At 34.8% G+C, this 19937-nt stretch overlaps 1 protein-coding gene across 1 annotated transcript in view; it reads right to left on the bottom strand.

Annotated features, from left to right (window-relative positions):
• The window catches only part of LOC123717918 (ATP-binding cassette sub-family C member 4-like), a 62089-nt gene that overhangs the window by 22321 nt on the left and 19831 nt on the right, over positions 1-19937 (bottom strand). Inside the window, exons 7-12 of the mRNA XM_045674192.1 lie at positions 16689-16815; positions 13401-13547; positions 12275-12456; positions 7425-7589; positions 4315-4452; positions 3479-3646 (exon numbers count right to left, since the gene is read on the bottom strand). Coding sequence (XP_045530148.1) covers positions 3479-3646; positions 4315-4452; positions 7425-7589; positions 12275-12456; positions 13401-13547; positions 16689-16815 — 927 coding nt within the window. The remainder of the gene's footprint in view (positions 1-3478; positions 3647-4314; positions 4453-7424; positions 7590-12274; positions 12457-13400; positions 13548-16688; positions 16816-19937) is intronic.

The following is a 19937-nucleotide window of genomic DNA, read 5'->3' as shown; positions in this document are numbered from 1 at the left end:
ACACGCCATCGACTGGTGATCTATTGTATAAAAGCTCATATCTATGTGAAAAGCTTTTAGATTAGATTTGACGCAACCATTTTGTTTAAACCTGAGCAGTGTGTATGGACTTTCTATGTGCGTATTTAACGTTCGCTAGAACGGTGAAGGAAAACATAGTGAGGAAACCGGCTTGCCTTAGACCCAAAAAGTCGACGGCGTGCATCAGGCACAGAAGGCTGATCACCTGCTTGCCTATTCAATTCACAAACTATCATGAAACAGATATAGAAATCTGAGGCCCAGACCTAAAACTGTTGTAGCGCCATTGATTAATTAACGTTAATTTTCAGTTAATGATTTATTATGACATTCGTTCTGGGCTTACTCATCAACAAAGCTATGATAGCCTGCAATTAGCATTTCTTAATGAAGCCCCATCTCGTGCCACTATTTACATTTGGTTCAACGAGTTTAAGCGTGGACGCAGCAATCTCAATGATGATCCGCGTGAGGGACGTCCTTTAACAGCGACTACTGAAGATAACATCAGTGCTGTTTTAGGCGACAGGAAGCTTTGTACCAGACGAATTCCCGATACTTTAAGCGACGACCAGAAACACCTTTGCATGGACTGGTGGATATTTGTCCATGGCAGGTGTCGAGATAATGAGTCATTCGCCATACAGTTCTGACCTGGCGCCCTGCGACTTTCATTTATTCCCAAGAACTAAAGATAAAATTCGAGGTATTCGCTTTACGAGCCCTGAAGATGCGGTAAGCTTACGAATATGCCATGGAAGAGACCCCTAAGGAAGCATGGGTCTACTGATTTTCTCAGTGGTTCCTGCGAATGCGACGATGTGTAGAGAGGAACGGAGATTACTCCGAAAAACAATAAAGTATTGGCAACTTTCTACTAATGTAGATGTTTAGAATGTTTAGAAAATGAAAAACGGCTTAACAGCCGTTTTTCAGTGTTACCTAGGTAAATCAAAATACTCTCGACTCTCTTCCCTGAGATCGCAGGTACAATCCCTAACTGTGCTGCAGATTTTCCTTCTATGTGCGCAACGTTCGCTCCAACGCAAAGGACAAGATCGAGAGTAAACCGGCTCAACTTACCCAAAAAGTCGACATGTGTTAGGCACAGGAGACTGATCAAATGTTTATTAGATTGGCAAATGATCATAATACAGTAATCTGAGGTCCAGACTTAAAAGTTTGAAGCCCCGTTTTTTTTAAAAATCTTAACACATCTTAGTTACATAAATATACAAATTTGCTGACCGTACTTAACAATAATAACTGCAGCAATAATTTCGCGGTTTTCCGTTGTGGTTTCATCTCTTTAAAATAAATTAATATTCCAATACTAGTTTTCTGATCCCGATTCGTTTGGCTTCTTGAAAAATTATGAAACTGAAACTATAAATAAATCGAACGATTCACTTACTCAAAGTCAAAAATCATAGGTAACACAATGTACTCCTATGAACGTCAAAAAAATATGCATTAAATTCTTGTAATTTTACATTTACTGCCAGTTCTCAAATCAAGGGCATAGAACGGAAGAGAAGAACTGGCAATAAACTTTCCGCCACTCTTTTATTCTTACATAACGTTTATAAAGCAACCATTACACCATGTTCCACATGACATCTTAAGTAATAATAAAATAAATTAAAAACAAAGATATTTCTCAGATTGTCAAAGATTCTCAATCAGCAGGAGGCATGGTGAAATAGGAGCACGCACTTACATTCTCGTGGGAACAACACGCAAATACACAGTCCAAAACTACTACTGACATTTACCAGCCGTAATCCCGATAAAAAATAGTAATACAATCTCTTTTTTATAGTAAAGGGGGGGCTAAGACTATGGGGCGGCCAAAAAGAATAGTCATTGTAGCCCATAGACATCTATTTTTGGGTGCGTTGACTTGAGGGAAGAGTATACTCTTACTTTAAAGAATTGCAAGTCGTATCACTCTGGGAAGACTTCACAGTTCACTAGTTCGCAAAAGTGTCTTGTGAAGTGGACAGTGGAACTTCAGCCATCAAGATCGGAACGAGGCGGGTGGGATTTCTAATAGACAAGTAGGTGATCAGCCTTCTGTGCTTGACACAAGCCACCGTTTGGGTCTAAGGCGGTTGTTGACGTTATTTCACCGTACGAGAGATCGTTAAACGCGTGTAGCTTAAAATCCATCCAAACCTTGAGATGAGAGTACTCTCTAGTATATCGTTGGACTTAATTTTTACTTAAAAGCCTTACCTGAAAGTATATAAAACATTTGTTTCCTTTTGACTCATAACTTATCACTGTGTTCAGATTCCTGAATATAGCATATAGTACTGTTACGTGACAAAGCATATATTAAATTAAATTCGTGCTAATATTGTTTTAATTAAAAACTTATTGTCAGAGCAATAGCGCTACTGTTGTTTTGCCTATACCAACTATTCAATGGTCGATAGTAGATTTTTTATATCTAGTGAGAGGATTGACGTCGCAACTTCTAGAATAATATTTCTTATATAAGCAGCCCGCCGTCCCGCGAGCCTCGCTTTTATAGCAGAGAGTGATTTTATTACAATTGTATTGCAGATTCATCCAATAGCGATCTTCTTTATATAGATTTGTTGTCGGTCGAAAGAGATCAGAATTACTTTCACCGTGTCATTTATTACATATGACCTCAATGTAAATGGAAACTAATATAGTTTATTACTTTAAATATCTCTGATAACGTATAAACGATTCGTTATCAGTTAGTGATAACAGTCTTTTATCCACCGTTATATGTACATGTTTGTATAACAAATTTAACATACCAAGCTAAATATTATACAGCATAACGAGTAGCCAAAGCAGAAAACACGGGCTTTACTAAAATTGAATAATTGTATGTAACGAATGAACGTATGTGCCGGATTGCTCCTAAGAATCCCTGATATAATCCCAAATTCCTTGAGACAATTGTAAAATAAATGCAACTAACATGAAAATATCAAAATTTAATTGGAAACAAATGAATTATTAATATGTAATACCTAGAACGGGGCTTTTACCCGTGGTGTATAATTTAGCCGCGCCAAATATGCTTTTGTATGTATATAATAAAATCGAAAGCTATATATCTCTTTTTATAGTACAGGGCCAACGTGCTGTTAAGTGACACTCTTAACGCCACAGGGCTCTCGAGTGCAATGCCGGCCTTTTTTCTTCATCTGATTGTGTGATCTTATAGGCAAGCAGGTGATCAGCCGTCTGTGCTCGACACACGGCGTCAAATTATTGAGTCAAGGTAAAGTTTTCTCACGATGTATCACTCCATCATTCACATCCTTCACATCACATTTCCAGAAGGCTGGCAAGATTGTTGCCGGCAATATCTTATCATGAAGGACCCTAAGTCGAATTGCTTCGGAAATGCTTCAGTGGGTAGACCACTGCTGAAGATTGCTGATTGATTAAGATAAATAACACAAACCTCATTCAACACAATGATGTAGTCCGCTGCCTTCAGGAAGTGTACTTGATGGGTGACTAATATCCTTGTCTTTCCCTTCAAATGTCCATTTATACAGCCTTCGAAAAGCTGCCTTCCCACATTCGCGTCCACCGCAGACAGGGGATCATCTAGCAGGTATATATCAGCCTGAAATATAATTCGGATTTAAGCAAACAATCACTATTGGTTTACATATATTCCGGGAATTACATCCGTACTCAGAGATGCTGATTAAGTTGGTGACTTAAACTACAAGTATCTATCTTTTATTTCATTGGTTAGTTAATTGGCCATTTCATTTAGCAACTGACTGTTTTTATTTATTTAGACATCATTAGGGATGCAACGGACGGCCTTATTGCTTACAAACACTTCACGCACCCCTAGTAATGTTAAAATCTATAAAAAATCTCAAATTACGGGGTACACTGAAACATAGACTTAACATTTAAAAAAACATACATAAACATAATGTATAAAATGACTTTAAATTAACATTTAACGTCTAAAAGGACGAGAACAAACTGTCTCGAAACTCTGATTTTGTTGTTTGTACTATTAATGTACAATTTAGTAATAAAGTACTGTGAGTCAGATTAGAAATGTCTAAATATTGTATTGATTAAGGTATGAAGTGAAATTTTTGCATATCCAGCGTTAGAATAGAATTGTAATTTACTGGTGCTAAAGAACAAGATTGCTTTATTATTCTAATATTACCTTAAGTTTAAGAAGTTAATAATAATAAATGAGAACGAAAACAAATGAAATGAGAAAAACAAGATGAAGAATGTTTTAATAAAAAAATCAATTACATCTCTATAGACCGAGCGAGCCAAGTTAATTCTGGCTCTTTGCCCTCCCGACATCGAAACACCCCTCTCCCCCACCAGTGTTTGATCGCCGTAAGGGAATTGTTTGAAATCTTTCTCCAGGGCGCACACTTTACATACCTATAAACAAAATTATATAATATTTATCGAAGTGAAATCTCCAAGATAAAGCTGTTCTTACATAAATTCCTTTTGAAATTGGAGTAAAAACAATGTAGATTATATTGATTGGTTTTGCTGTCAAGTAGGATTTGGGTCTTCAGGTGTGATAAATGTAAATAATTATAAAACTAGTGTTCAACTCAGGTCCGTCAATATATTTGCAAGAGATTCAAAAATATCATTGGCGTAAAAACAATGTATATTGATCGGTCTTGACACCGAGAGCAATTTGGTTTCATGTGTGTCATAAATGTTATAATAATAATCAGTTATTTGCAAGACCGTGCAAATTGTCTTACATAATCAAAAGTACATAGTAGTTGTATATGACCATATCATAAATTCTTATATTATTTTATCACTACATTGCTATGTTTGACTGTAATGTGGTCGAAGGTTCGATCCCCAGATGTGCAACAATGGACTTTCTTTCTATATGCGCATTTAACATTCGCTCGAAAGGACAACATCGTGATGACACCGGCTTGTCAACCCGAAAACTCGACATGTGTTAGGCACAGGTCATAGAAACAGATACAGATCAATGAGGCACATACCTAAAAAGGTTATAGCGCCTATTTGTTTTTTATGTTTTCCTCAAATAATCTTTAATTTTGTTTACAACAATAGTATGGGAAGTTGATTAAGTTTTTATAGGCAAGGCCTTTAATTGGAGGCTAGCGAAAAATGATCTACTATACAGTAATAGGTTAAATAGGATTTTTAACGAAAGGCTTTTATTATCATAGACATGCATACGAATAATACAATTATTTCATTTTACCTTATTACTTCTAAGATTATTACAGAATTTCAGTAATTGTAATAGAATTATTACCATCATTGTTATCGTTATTATATATTTTTGTTATTAATGGCCTCGAATCTCTTCGAATCAACCATGGTAGGGACAAGAAAACGATGGTGCGTAACGGAAAAATGTGACGCGTAACCGAAAAATGTGACGGTTATCATTTTCTGGAACTATATTACGCTCTAAATATCTTAAAACAGTTTCACTTATCGCTACAATCCCTAATCTTGAGTTTTGGATTCTTCTTGAGCCTTCAGCTATTATCGCTGCAAATCCATTTGACCTTAAACATACCGTCCGTGCGTGCAAAGTCCGTGAAAAAGTGCGTGCTTACAATGTACACATGACAGAAGTGAAACTTGTTTGTAAATTAATTATTAATAAGGTAAAAGCCTTAATAGATTATCATGTACCAGTTGATCATTCCACGTATGTGTATATCTATATTCACACTGTTTACACTCTGTATACGTGCTAATGATAATATTAATAAATTATATAGTCTATTTGCTTCAAGCTACGTTCGCCCTTTCTCACTCTCTCTCAATCGGTCTCAACCGCTCTCCCTTTTCATGGACAAAAATGCTGCACATCTTAGTGACGTTTCATCCGTAAAAAAAATTACCCTAAAGAAGTTTCACTTCAAAAAATACAAGTCGGATTGGTGACCTTTTTCATAATCGGTTAGATATAATATTGTATGCAATTCAGTTAATATGTAGGTTAAATTATAACATTTTGTACGAGTGGTATGTTTATATTTTCTCCACGACTGAGTGTCAAGGCGTTTGCCACACACCACTACTATGTGGAACTACGCTCATCTCAGCAGCTTCCCAAAAGTATTTCGGAACCAATTCGACTTAGGGTAGTAATATTGTACCAATTGTCAAATACACGAAACGCTACGCCCTCTGACACACAACTTTTTCGATTCTCGGTAAAATATTATTTTTAGCACAATGAAAAATCTATTAGAGATGGGGGTCAGCTTTTTTGTAATCGGCAAAAGAATTCATCGGTACGAAGTCTGGATAATTTATGTAAAATTTATTGAAACTATGCAGATTGCATGAACTTTCAAGATCGGATTCATTAAAATTCAAAAGGAGTGATATGCCGTTTAAATATACTGCTTCGAGCACGCCCCAAACATGATTTATTTATTGTATAAGTGTTCATAATATAAAGGAAGTTGATGTGGTGGTAACACAAACTGTGCACAGTTGTTCTATCCACCAGGACGTCGAACATAATCATTATAAACAAATCGTAACACGTAAATCGTCATAAACAAATCTAAACACTGACGCGCCATAGATAGCCGATGCAAGAAACCTGTTCTTGTCGAGAATTCTCATTCACATACAGTTGAGTTCCTATATTCGAATATGTTTTAATGACGTATATAGCATAATTTTTGTTATGCATAATTTATAATTGTTTGGCTTATGTAGTATTTTTTTAATTTAAATTTAATATTGTTTCTTGTTATATTAGTAAGAAGTGTAGCTGGTATCGAGTTTATTAAATTTGTAATAATGTAATCTAATGTTTTTTTCCCATATAAATTATTGTATTTGAGTAATAGAAATTCGTTTTTTAATTTTCTACGTGTTGAGTAGTGATAGTGAGTTTTAATTGTTTTGAGGTAATTTTCTGTAAAGTAGTTTTCATTTAGTAATCCTAGTTGCACATGCACATCCTTTGGATATTATAAAAAATATGTTAACATAGTATGTAACATAGTGCTAAATGCACAAGGAACCTTGAGGTTGACACAGCACATCTGAATTAGGCATTACTTCTTTAAATGAATTTAATAAAGAAGATTTTATATATATTATATCTTTAGTATAATTTATGTTATTTAAACAAAATATTTATATAAAGAAAACACCTTTTAACGGATTGAAGCTATATATTACTATAAACGTTTCGCGTGCTTTACAGCGTGCGTGGTCGGTTACCATATATATCATAAGTTTATAATAAACATAGCTTCGGTCTGGTAAAAAGTGTTTTCTTTAAATGTGTAAAAGATATGTTAACATTATTGGTACACAATATTAAACGTTTGTCGAATGAGAGGCGCACACGCATGTATAATACATACCCTCTTATATTTATCTGCGTTGTAAGGCAATCCAAACAGAATATTCTCGCGCACAGAACTGGGGAACAGCCACGCCTCTTGGCAGGCGTAAGAAATGTTTCCATACACTGATACGCTCCCAGTTGCCGCGGGCAACTCTTTCAATAATAGCTGCAAGATGGATGACTGAAAACAAAATAAACAAAGTTATTATTGTGTTTGGTAACTTAGCTACAAACTAATTGCAACAAATTGGCATTAAAATAAGGTAAACCCGACCTTAAGTTGGGTATAAAAATAACAGTCTTGGACACTTGGTTACAGACTTCTACATCTACGTATGCGATACTACAAATTTTTTGGCTGTTTTTGTATAGACATGTTCAAATTTATGCAAAATAAAATATTGTTAAGCTGGATAATGACTGACTTTAATCGTTTCATATTATAACGAAAATTAAATTAGGGGTTGTGACGCTAACAATATCTAACTTTTGGGCTCATTTTGGCTTCAATTTTGCAATGATTGCTAACATTTTGTTTATGCTTCTAATTATTAACTATATGTGTAATTTAACTAATGTTTGGTAACATAACTCACACAGCGCACGCTTATAACAACTCTCAGTCATACTCTCATATATAGTGTATAAACACAGTCAGGCATACATATGTATATAAGATCATATGATCTTATACGATTGTTTGATTAAATTTAACAAGACTTTTTTAAACATGTTTTACACACCATGTACCACAGAATAATTGTAATCTGATTGCCCACAACATGAGATAATATGAATTTTTCACAGTCACATTTCTGACATGAATAACATCTTATTATTATTATTATTATGAGTAACGGTTTATATTGTTGCACAAGCCAAGCGAACGCAGCTTTTTAGTTACGGAAAGCAAAAGGCTGCATTTTGAAATTGGAAAAATAATCTTTTTGCCGTAGACTTTTTGGGTTGACGCGATGATTTTTTTCACCGCATGAGAGTTGCCCATAGGAAGTCCACAGCCACAAGAATGAGAGTCTCACGCAATAATATTTTAATGAAAAATTTAAATAATTGTTAATCCAATTGTCACGTTCATCATTGCACTCACTCATGCATGAAATACGTAATATCGAGAGAATATTTCTCATCAATATACGAAGATCTTTCAACATTCAAATAACATTATTTGATATGGTTTGATAAAAATCGTACGACGCGTACTTAGACTACGTGTGCACAAAACCGATACCACCTCCTTCAAAATCATTATAATGGGTAAACTCTAGTGAAAATGGCGTGATGGTAGAAGGAAAACATCATGGCCTCGCAACATTCGTGCGTGAGATTTACGGACTGGCGATAGTGCAAACCCACTAAAACCGACACGAATGGTACCAACTTCTTCAAGTCATCATGATGGGCAAGGTCAAGGGGAAAGACGTGCTGGCAGAAGGAGGAAGTCGTGGCTCCGCAATATCAGAGAATGGACGGGAGTGCCGTAGAACAGCTGATGTGCTTGGCGAAGAATAAGAAGTATGACGAAGAAAAGCACTACAAAAAGAAGAAGGGATGCGGTTACAGCAGATATACGATACGATTGCGTCCTCCTCTCCAAGTCCATTGTTAGTTTGTGAAGATACTTGACACAGCAAGTATCCTGCCTGCCAGACCGGGCCATTCGCTTTTAGTAATAGCTAAATGAGATCGAGTCCAGTGTTTGCAGGGATGGATCATCATCCCTTCTTTTGAACATATGGACCCCTATCTCCCCGCTTGAGCACATTTTAGATGGCGAGGATTTAGTGACGCTGGTTTGTTGCCTGCGACATGCATATCATTATTAGACATCTCGTGATACCATCAGCGACTTAGGAAATTTAAAATGATGTACCATCGGAGATCTCTACCCGGTGTTATGTTTTTATGGAAATCCCAGGTCAAATACAGAAGAGCAATCTCTTAGAGAACATGAACATTCTCGTCCCTTATTCGTTCTTAGGTTAAGCAGAATTTTCCAAATTCCGTCTGCAAAAAAGAACATAGGAGTTCAGGCACCTCTCTTTCGAAGTCTTTAAGTTTATAACGGATTAAACAGTACTCATCCGGAGCTGGATATATTCGGTAGTAAGCTGATCAATTTTAAAGAAAACATTGTTAAGTGCCTGTTTGGTTGATAGTAGATTTATAGTAGTGTCATTTATGTGTATATACTTTAGAAGTGATAGCTTGTATATATATATTCATTAGATGAAGTTGCCCACATCATACATAATGCTATATCTACAAAACATCAAGTATGATAAAGGGTCAACTACAATAAATATGTATCGCAATACAGCATGATGCCAGTTTTAAAGGTACACTGCCACAGGTACCAAACTTTTAAAATTTGTTTAACCTTCTATTTCTCCATTCTATAAGGTACATTCTGTATTGTGTGCTGGAACTGAATACATTAGAAATTTTCATCATTTAGTTTTGATCTCATCACAAACAAAAATACTTTCCTATTTGTAAATTGCTGGATACTATCTTGATCTAAAAAGCGTTTTGCATCAAGTTCAATCACCTTAAAAGAAGCTTCTTTAGAAAATTTTCAAGTGATGTTATCTAGTGTCTAGACTCAATAGAATATCTACTCTGGACTACTTAATTCACGTTAAGTGCATTGATATTGTTATAGTGACGATACAAGACTATCCAAACGTATTGAAACTTTTATTTATTGATTTTATAATCATAATTTATTTGCATGAATATGGTAAAAATGTTATGGTAGTACAATCGAAGGTTTGTCTTAAAATAAATTTTACATAGAAGTTATAGTTAGTCAATTTTGTAAACATAAAATATCACATTATAAAAATATATTATTACGTAACGTAAATTATAACGTAAATATATCAAAACGTAATTAATATTAATTGTAATGTATCGAATAATCAACAAATAGATTTTTTTTCAAAAGTAGTACTTTAAGTAAAAAAATATTAAATTAATCAATGGCGCTACAACCTCTTTAGGTCTGGGCCTCAGATTTCTGTATCTGTTTCATGATCGTGTGACGCACGCCGTCGACTTTTTGGGTCTAAGGGCAAGCCGGTTTCCTCACGATGTTTTCCTTCACCGTTCGAGCTAATTTTAAATGTGCATATAGATAGAAAATCCATAGGTCTACACAGCTGGGGATCGAACCTACGACCTCAGGGTTGAAAGTCGCATACCGAAGCCACTAGGCCAACACTACTGTAAGTTGATTTTTAAAAACTCGAATAGGAAGATGTTTGTCAATAATAGCTAATAGTGGATGTGACAGTTTTGTAATGTAAATATAATAATCATATATAACGTAATATATATGTTGAAACTCTTCGAGGGCCAAATACTAATCTCTAAACATAATCGCAAAAAAGACAGCGGCGCTACAAACTTTTAGATTCTCAGATTTTTGTATCCACTTCGCGATCATTTGGTTATGGGCTCTGTGACTTGCGTTCTGGGTACACCAGACGTTTAGGTCTACAGCTTACGATGCTTTTCTGTACGAGGGAGTCTTAAATGCGGACATACTAGGCCAGTCAAATTTTCGACGAAACAAATTGTTGTTTATACAAAATTGTCGACATCTTTAAATGCTCGTGTATTACAATTGCAATATTCAAGGCCGGCAACGCACTTGCGAGCCAAGGCTTTGTTTCTCCTATTACATAAAAAAGTGCATCTATCAATATATTTTTAATTGTTGGACACTTGGTTGGTTTTGGATGTAGCATAAATAATTATTTTCATATTATTTTACTTGTATTATGTAAGTAATTACTTTCCATTTTTAATCTACGTATTATAGAGGTTTGTGAGGTTGTAGGGGAATCTATACAAAGACACGTTTTCAAACAAATAATTGAAGATAATAATTGTACAATATTTTGCGTGACTTTTGACGCTTTGATAAAGGAGATAAATGTGTAGTTAGAATACTTCTATTAAATTACGGCTCAACCGATCTTCGTGAAGTATTGTGTGCGTATAGGTTTGGTCTCCGAATGAGACACCATCTATTTTTCATACCCCTAAATGTGTGTCCACACCGAAATTTTATTTTTACACAAAAAAAATGTTTTTTTTTTATCATACAGCATACTACAATAAATACAACCCTTAATTATCACCCGTCTATAATCAACGCCTATTTTTGATTTGTTAATTAAAAACTTATGACTTGAAGTGTGAGGTTTATATAGAGAAAAATTCACAAGAAAACCTAAAAAGTTTTAATTCCGGAAAACCGAACACTGTCTAGGGTAGCAAAGCAAAATGTTTCATGTTGTACTATACAGGTAGGCTAAGTAAAATCATATTAAGGAGAAACAAAGTTCGCGGAACGAAGTAATTTTATATAAATAGTTTCCAGTAGCGATGTTGATTTGTAATTAATATTAGATGTTTCCTTTTTAGGAGGCTCTCCAGATATGAAACACCGCCCAGGTAGACTGACATGAATAATTGAAATCGAGTGAGTAATCTTTGAATCTACTGCAACAAATTGGAAATTTATTTACCAATTCAAAGCCACATTATATGTGATTATTTACGATATATTTCTACACACACCATCACTTTCACACCACACACCACAGATCAGAATCATTTGTATGATTTTTATGTATTCTATGTTTAGTATAACTGTTTTTAGTTGTTTTTAACTTATAATACGTAAAATAAATAAATAAAATTAGCCCGAAATTTGTTTTGTAATAGTTGGATTTGCAAAGTCGAAGGAAAGCTTTGCTGTTGATATGAGCTTGAGAAATGTTAGTATACGTAAAAGCTTAATAATGCCTACAAAGTTAGACTTTAATGACAAACCTTGCCGGATCCCACAGCTCCTATGATCGCACAGAGTTTTCCTTTCCTTATACGTAGCGAGATGTTTTTCAGAGCCAAGAAGTTGGGGTCACCAGTCCAGCTGGCTGAGACGTCGTGAACCTCCACAATCATGTCTCCAGGGTGGGAGAGGCTTCTCCGGTTCTTCATACTGGCTCGGACACCTATTTTAAATATTCATTAGCACATGGTATGGGTAAAGCCGTTCAAGATAAAATCATATAAAACTGCCTTTCCCCTAAGGGAAGGTTTCCCTTAGAGGAAGGCATACAAGGCAGCTGCTGAACCCATGAATACCCATATTAGTGCATTGCTGGAATTTAAGAGAGTAGTATCAATAGTCTTTTAAAAGTTAGCAGGTCCCAGGAAAACCCTCCACTAAAAACCGATTCCTCATCTCGCAAGCGTTATGCCAATGTCTATTTCTTTGATACAATCCTCCTGGATTCCTGGAATCCTTGTGGATTAATAAAGACAAACTAAGAAATAAAAACCTCAAAACAAACCTTTGACGAACTTAGTTTATTCTTGTTTAACTGTTTTAAGTACAGTGTACACACACACACATTACTGTAATACTGGGAAAAGACGGGTCAACTCTTTCTTTGTCTTTGGTCTTCCAGTCGTTGACAAGCTGGTACCACAATTACATTGAAATTTAACGTCTTGCGTTTTCATCTAAGGCTGTTGTTATCGGCCGTTTAACCCGTTCACTTCTGGTACGATACTAGAATATATGTCGCAGTAACGTGGTCAAATCAGAGAGTTAATTGAACCTCTAGACAATGTAAAACAAGACTCCGCCACGAAAGTTTCATTTGTTATTGTTATTTCGGTGTGATCGTGAAGAACTGAGCTTGGAAATTCCGTGTATTGCTCTATTGTCAATGGTTAGGTTACTCTTGTTGTCTAGGAGCGTTAAGGAAACTCGTTAAACGTTTCGTTCACTCACTTGTCGGACGGAACTTTAGCGACTTGATTGAATATAGATTTTTAATTAACTGTCTAGAGATTCAATGAACTCTCTGATTTAACTACTTTACTGCGTCATATACATGACCACGACTCAAAAGACGCGTTTTTTAAGTCCGTTATATCTTGCACTCACCATTGCTTACACCATTCAGGGTGTCTGCCTTCGGAGAATAGGAGAGTGGCCGAACATCCCTGCTTCTAGATTTTCGTAAGCTGTTACTTTTATTAAATAGGTTGCGAGATGGCGCCACAAAGGTCCCACCCAAGTCTGGCCGATCCTCTGCAAATAAACAAAAAATCTTGGCAACGTAATCTTCATAACCAGTGAAAATCGGAGAAAATATTTAACCGACTTTCAAAAGAGGTTTTAGTTCTGGTGAAGGAAAACATCGTGAATGTTATAGAGTCAAACGGATCACCTACTTGTCTATTACATTGTCAAATCATCTTGAAACAGATTCTGAAATCTGAGACACATGCCTAAATAGCGCCGTAAATTGTAGCGCCACTGACTGATATATTTAAATGAATAAGTGATGTTAGTGCATTTCATCCTAACATCGTAAAAATGCTCTGCGTAAAGAATATTATAAATGTAGTAGTGTTATGTATATCGCATAAATTGTCGATTTCCACGGTTTTAATTGAAGTTAATTTACTCGTGTCAAGTATATAAATTAGTGCCAGTTAATAAAACAATTAGGTATTATAAAAAAAAATACTTTTTTATATTATTTGAATTGAAATGTGAGCCCGGAAAAAGAAATGACCACTGCGGAGGTTATGAGAGGACCTGAACTGTGGTATTTACACGTGACAAGCCCTTAGAAGCAGTGTCCAACATTCAATGCATACATACGAACAATGCATATATATATGAGGACGTTGAGGTATTTGCTACCACGGCTAATAAATCTACCAAATCAGATATTAGATAGCCTATCGCTAACCAACATAAACAATAAATTAAAAAAAATACTTTTATATGCAATTGTCGCGCTGCTAGACTGCTATGGTTACATTAATACAAACCACAACGGGTTTCTAATGTAACAGATTCTGATTATATTATATTATTTTGTATTTGTTTATATATATATACCTTAAATAAACTACAACTTATTTTTGCCAACCTGGGATTAGATTGTTTGGCTCCATAAATTAAAATAGATACATTTTTTGTATGTCTTTTTAACTATTTAGTAGTATATGTATAAAAACAAGGGCAGACCAAGTAGTAGGGGAGCCCACGATGCTAAATGGGGATTTACTCGACTGTCATAGAGACATATTGAGTTACGAAGAAATAATAATAATAATAAGATATAATAAGAAAAGATGTTATATAATGTATACCTTTTCATCGGTGGGCTGTAGATTTTAAAAATGTGCCATGGACGTACTCGAATACGTCAGATATTATTAGCATCCATGTCCTACGAATTATATTAATGTACGTACATTAATCTGAATGTTTGCATGATGGGGATGATAAACGTGTCAGATTTTCTAAGGGGATCTTAACGGAACCTTAAGAAATATAATCTAAACCTGCATTTGGATGTGATTAGAGACATAGCAGTGTCTGCAGAGAGTGATTAGAGCAATGGACCGACGAGATCGAAACGGTGGCTGGAAAACAATCGAAAACGGCAAACATGGCGGCGTTGGCGTCTCATTATTTACTGCAATCATTGTTATGTATGTCATTAAATGTTTGACGTCCTGGTGGACAGAAAAACTGGTTCCAGTTTGTCTTTCCACAACACTGTTGTAGACTATTTTTTTGATTCAATTCAATTTTAAAGATTCTTTATTTTGTTACACAAAAATTTGTAGTGCTACATATCCAGTGTGCATTATTTTTTGGAATGTAACAAACTTATAAGACACGTTTATAAAGCCGTTTTGCTTGTTTAAACACTTATGAAACAGATAAAGCTAAAGTTATAATGTTTCGAAAGGTTTAACAATAACAAACTAAATTTATCTAATAAATAAATAAATAAACTGTTAAAAAAATAATTGTGATATAAACTTTATATGATGTTATATTTAAAATGTGGTTATTTTTGGCGATAAATTTTAGTAAGCAATATATCAATCAAAATGTATTATTCAGTGTACGTTTGCAGACATAGACAAGTTGCCGCCAATATTTTCCACAGACTGTGTAGTTTATGTATGAATTTTTATCTAAACAATTAGGTCAAAACATAATAAAAATAAATACACTTGTACAGTACACTTTTTTTATAATTTAATACATACAAAGTTTATCTAATAAAATTTACAAATTTATGAAAAACATTCATTATAAATTATTAGTAAATTGTCTATATCTAACTATTATTAATTTATGTGATGTTTAAATACGTTAATTTAATATTACTAATAATAATATTTTTAAACCGACTTCAAACTCCTAAAATATTATTTGTTTTATTTGAATTGGCGTTAGATAATTAAAAGATCTACCACCATACATGTAATACATTTAAATCACTGTTAAATTGTCAAATAATCAGGTATATAATCAAATATATATAATGAGTCAAAATTTATTTTCAACATACAAATATATAGTATTAACAATAATATTATATCTCCATATTAAAAATAACTTGTATTCTAACGTCTGGGCTTGAAATAAACTTTAAGCAGTGAGGCCGCCCCATGTATTTTGTGATATTCATTACAGTTATCTTAAGAGCGCGTGTATATGTTTCACGGAACAAAAATAAACTAAACGCCAAATTCTTATTATTGACAAACTCGTAAAATTTACAATATGTAATAAAATCGCTAGTATCAGATCTCGGCCTAACTAATTTGCTGTAGTACAATTAATTTTCGGCTCCATAATACGGTGAGTATTGAATAAAAGCGAAATTAGGCTAAAGTTAGAGTTGAATACTTTTTGTATCGAAAAATTTATATTGTATTTATTTTATTTAGAATCAACCATTGGAAATATAGAAGGTTTAATACATATTTATTGTATTTTTTTATTTATTTTATCCCATATAACATTTACAACAATAAAAAAGTTGACAGTTGAGAAGGTATTGGGAAACTGGTTTCCAAACTAGGTCATCCATACCTGTGATATGGATAACCAGGCTTCCATTCACAGAAAAGTCATATCGAGTGGTAACAAAAAGTACATACATATATGGGTAGGCAAACAAATTTAACGTTTCAAATAAGGAAGAGCAGTGAACTGCTTTGTTTTGTTTTACTACAACTAGTTAGGAGTTAGGAGTAGAAATAAAGTTATATGGGTGTATGTTTGGGTGTGTGTATGTAAGTGTGTGTATGTGAGTGTGATAGTGGGAGAGGGTATGTACGCGTGTTTTTAATTCTAGAGATAAAATCTAATCTGCGATAAACAATAAGTTTTCAACGTAATAAAACTTACCCAATATCATGAAATCTTGAACTCTTCTGAACGAGACGAGAAGTTCAGCGATGAACGTTATTACCAATGGTAATACCAGTGTGATATTTATTTGAGCTGCTGCTATGAACTGCTGTAGAGGATATATCTGAAAACATTGGCTGTTAGACACGAGAACAAAACTCCCTTCAGGTCCATAGCGTTTTATAGGACAGAGGAGTTTTATGAAACAAATTAGCATCATAAGTTAGAAGAAGAATTTGTAATCCATTCATGTGTTCTATAATCGTATTCATTCTACGCTTGATCTCGCTTAATATTTGCTCGACTTCCCAGGAAATTAATAAAGAGTATGCGTATATGGGCGTCCTACATTTTTCAATAGAAAAGGACGGCCACAGGAAACCTGGGAAGACAGAGATAGTGGGGGAAAATTGGAAATAGCGAAAATGAGAGACAATTGGAAGAAGGAGCCCTCCTTCACAGGTCGTGTAATTGTATTAAATATAATAATGTAATTAATTTAACCTTAATTATAGTATTCGAATGAACGCTCTTTTGGCACTACAACCTTTTAGATCTGGGCTCAGTATCTGTTTTTGTGATTTCTTAATAGACAAGGAGGGGATTAGCCTTCTGTGTCTGACTTTTGGGGTCTAAGGTCGGGTCCGTGCATACATTTTTATTTTATTTATTAATATTATGTAGAGAAAAAAAGGCGCGCAACTAGTGGCAAATTCTGTTGGATCAGTATTAAAGTTAGGGATACGATGTTGACAGGTATAGTACCTTGACCAGTAGAGGTATAAAGGAAGATAAAGAAAGAGCTACGCGTGAAGGTGAAGTAAATTCCATAGCGTAGCGTTAAAGGACTCTTAACATTCTCGCCTCTTTATCATTCTCAAGGTAAATCAGCAGACTCTTCCAAATTCCAGCTGTAAAAACCAGCCTAAGAGAAATCTCTTATTCGAATTCTTCGCGAGTAAAATAAAATTATCACTACTTATCCAGAGCTGGATATTCGGTTGTTGGCTAATCAATTTTAAATATAGGTTAAATGCCTATCAGATACCTAATGCGCTGTTTTGCTGGTTGTATTTTGCTTAACGCAATGGATTACTAGAAAAAAGATAGGTTTTGATGGCAGATATCAGAAGATATGTTACACATATACTGTAGATATATATTATGTGTGATATGGTGAAGTTTAATTAGTACATTAAATTACGTCCAACTGTAGGTAGTTGGACGTAATTTAATTCAAATTTCAAACTGATATCGAAATTATGGTTATATAAATAGGAGGAAAATGGGCTGCAGGCTCACCTGATGTTAGGTGATATCGCCGCCTATGGGCATTGCCAGAAGATTCGCAAGTACGTTGCTGGCTTTTTAAGAATTGGGTCGCTCTTTCCTTGAAGGACCTTATGTCAAATTGGTTCGGAAATACTGCAGTGGGCAGCTGGTTCCACATAGTAGTGCGGCAAACACTGCCTTGAGAAACGCTCAGTTGTGAACGACGGGTGTCGAGGTGATACGGAATAATAAAATAAAGCAATTATTTAATAGGCGCGTCTCTACGCCCATTGTTAGTTTGCAAAAAATACTTAACTCAGCAAGTATCCTGCACAGACAGAGTCGTTCGCTTTTGTACGAGCTAGGGGAGATCGAGCCTAGTATTAGCAAGGATGGACCTGCAACCTCCTTTGAACACATGAGCCTGCTTCCCTGGGCAAGTGCTTAATTTGGCGCACAATCGAGCAGTAAAGGAAAAGAACAGAAAGGTATACCAGGAACCGCTGCATCGGTAGAGACGATCGAAGTTTATTTTTATGGATACCAAGAACAGAGCCAGGGTTGGGTTAGCCAGTGGAGTTACATCGTGTAACAATTTTGATACATGTATAAAATTTATAGCCTGAAGACGCAATATCGAAAATTTCTAGAAGTTGATAAGATAAAATATTCTCGATTTCATAATTACAATCATAATCGAAGTGTTATAGTGCCATTGTGCCAATGTACTTGATAATCAGATAATGTGAACACTGAACAAACATTAATGTTTAGAGAACAAATAATATATTCAAGTATTTGCAATGAATTGAGCAGTGTTGGCCTAGTGACTTCAGCGTGGGACTCTCATCCCTGTGGTCGTAGGTTGGATCCCAGGCTGTGCACCAATGGATTTTCTTTCTATGTGCGCATTTAACATTAGCTCGAACGGTGAAGGAAAACATCGTGAGGATGTCTTGCCATAGACCCAAAAAAGTCGACGGCGTGCGTCAGGCACAGAAGAACAAATGAACATGAAACAGATACAGAATTCTGAGGCCAAGACTTAAAAAGGTTGTAGCGCCATTGATTTATTGCATTGCCCTGGCTACTGGCAATAATACCTTGATTTCAATAACGCGAGGTGCAGACGAAGTTCAGACCACTAGACCAATGCAATTAAATTTTCTTCAAAAACTTATTAGGATTTGGACAAAACGGTCGAACGAAAGACACGAGTCCCAGCCTTGAACCGATGCGTTCAAGAGAAGAAGCTTTAGGACGACATAACATTCTTTTTCTTCGCAGCAGTTTATAATTATAATCATTTATTCCATTTTGATAACGCTGATTATTATTTTACACAGCAAAGATTTTCTTATCGGTATTTACATTAACATAATTAATATGTTCGGCGTATCTTAGGTATTAATATTTATTTATTTAGATATAGCCAAAGATTACATAATATTTACAAAATGGTTCGACATTTACAAATGATTAAATACATTTAACTAAGTAATACCAAATTTCATGTTTCAGGTTTCTGCTTTTACCCATAACGAAGTTATGAGGGTCGAAAATGGCCAGAACTGGTTTGAAAGAGAATTTCACGGCCGTGCTGCTTTTTTCTCACCGAAAACAAATGACGGGGAATCCCCCGTTCCGTTTGATAGAAGGAACTGAATTCCGACCTTATAATTGTTTTTTGATGTGAAACATCTATAGCCGCTCGTAAATTTTTTAGCTATACGAATTGTCACAGTAATACCGTCCTCAGAGGCAACATCGAATATAACTATTACCGAAATTTAGTAGTCACGATTTGAAATAATTTCGTAAATTTTTGTATTTAATGAAAATAAATGTTTATTTAATAAATAGTCATCGATATCTGGAAAAAAATCGTAATATTTTATTTTATCATTATGACATATTTAGTTCCTATCACAATATGTTCTTTTCTGCATATTACTTTTACAAAATAATGTCGAT

The sequence above is a fragment of the Pieris brassicae genome, chromosome 13, assembly GCF_905147105.1.
Source record: "Pieris brassicae chromosome 13, ilPieBrab1.1, whole genome shotgun sequence".
Lineage (NCBI taxonomy): Eukaryota > Metazoa > Arthropoda > Insecta > Lepidoptera > Pieridae > Pieris > Pieris brassicae.
This window is presented reverse-complemented; position numbering and strand designations above follow the sequence as displayed.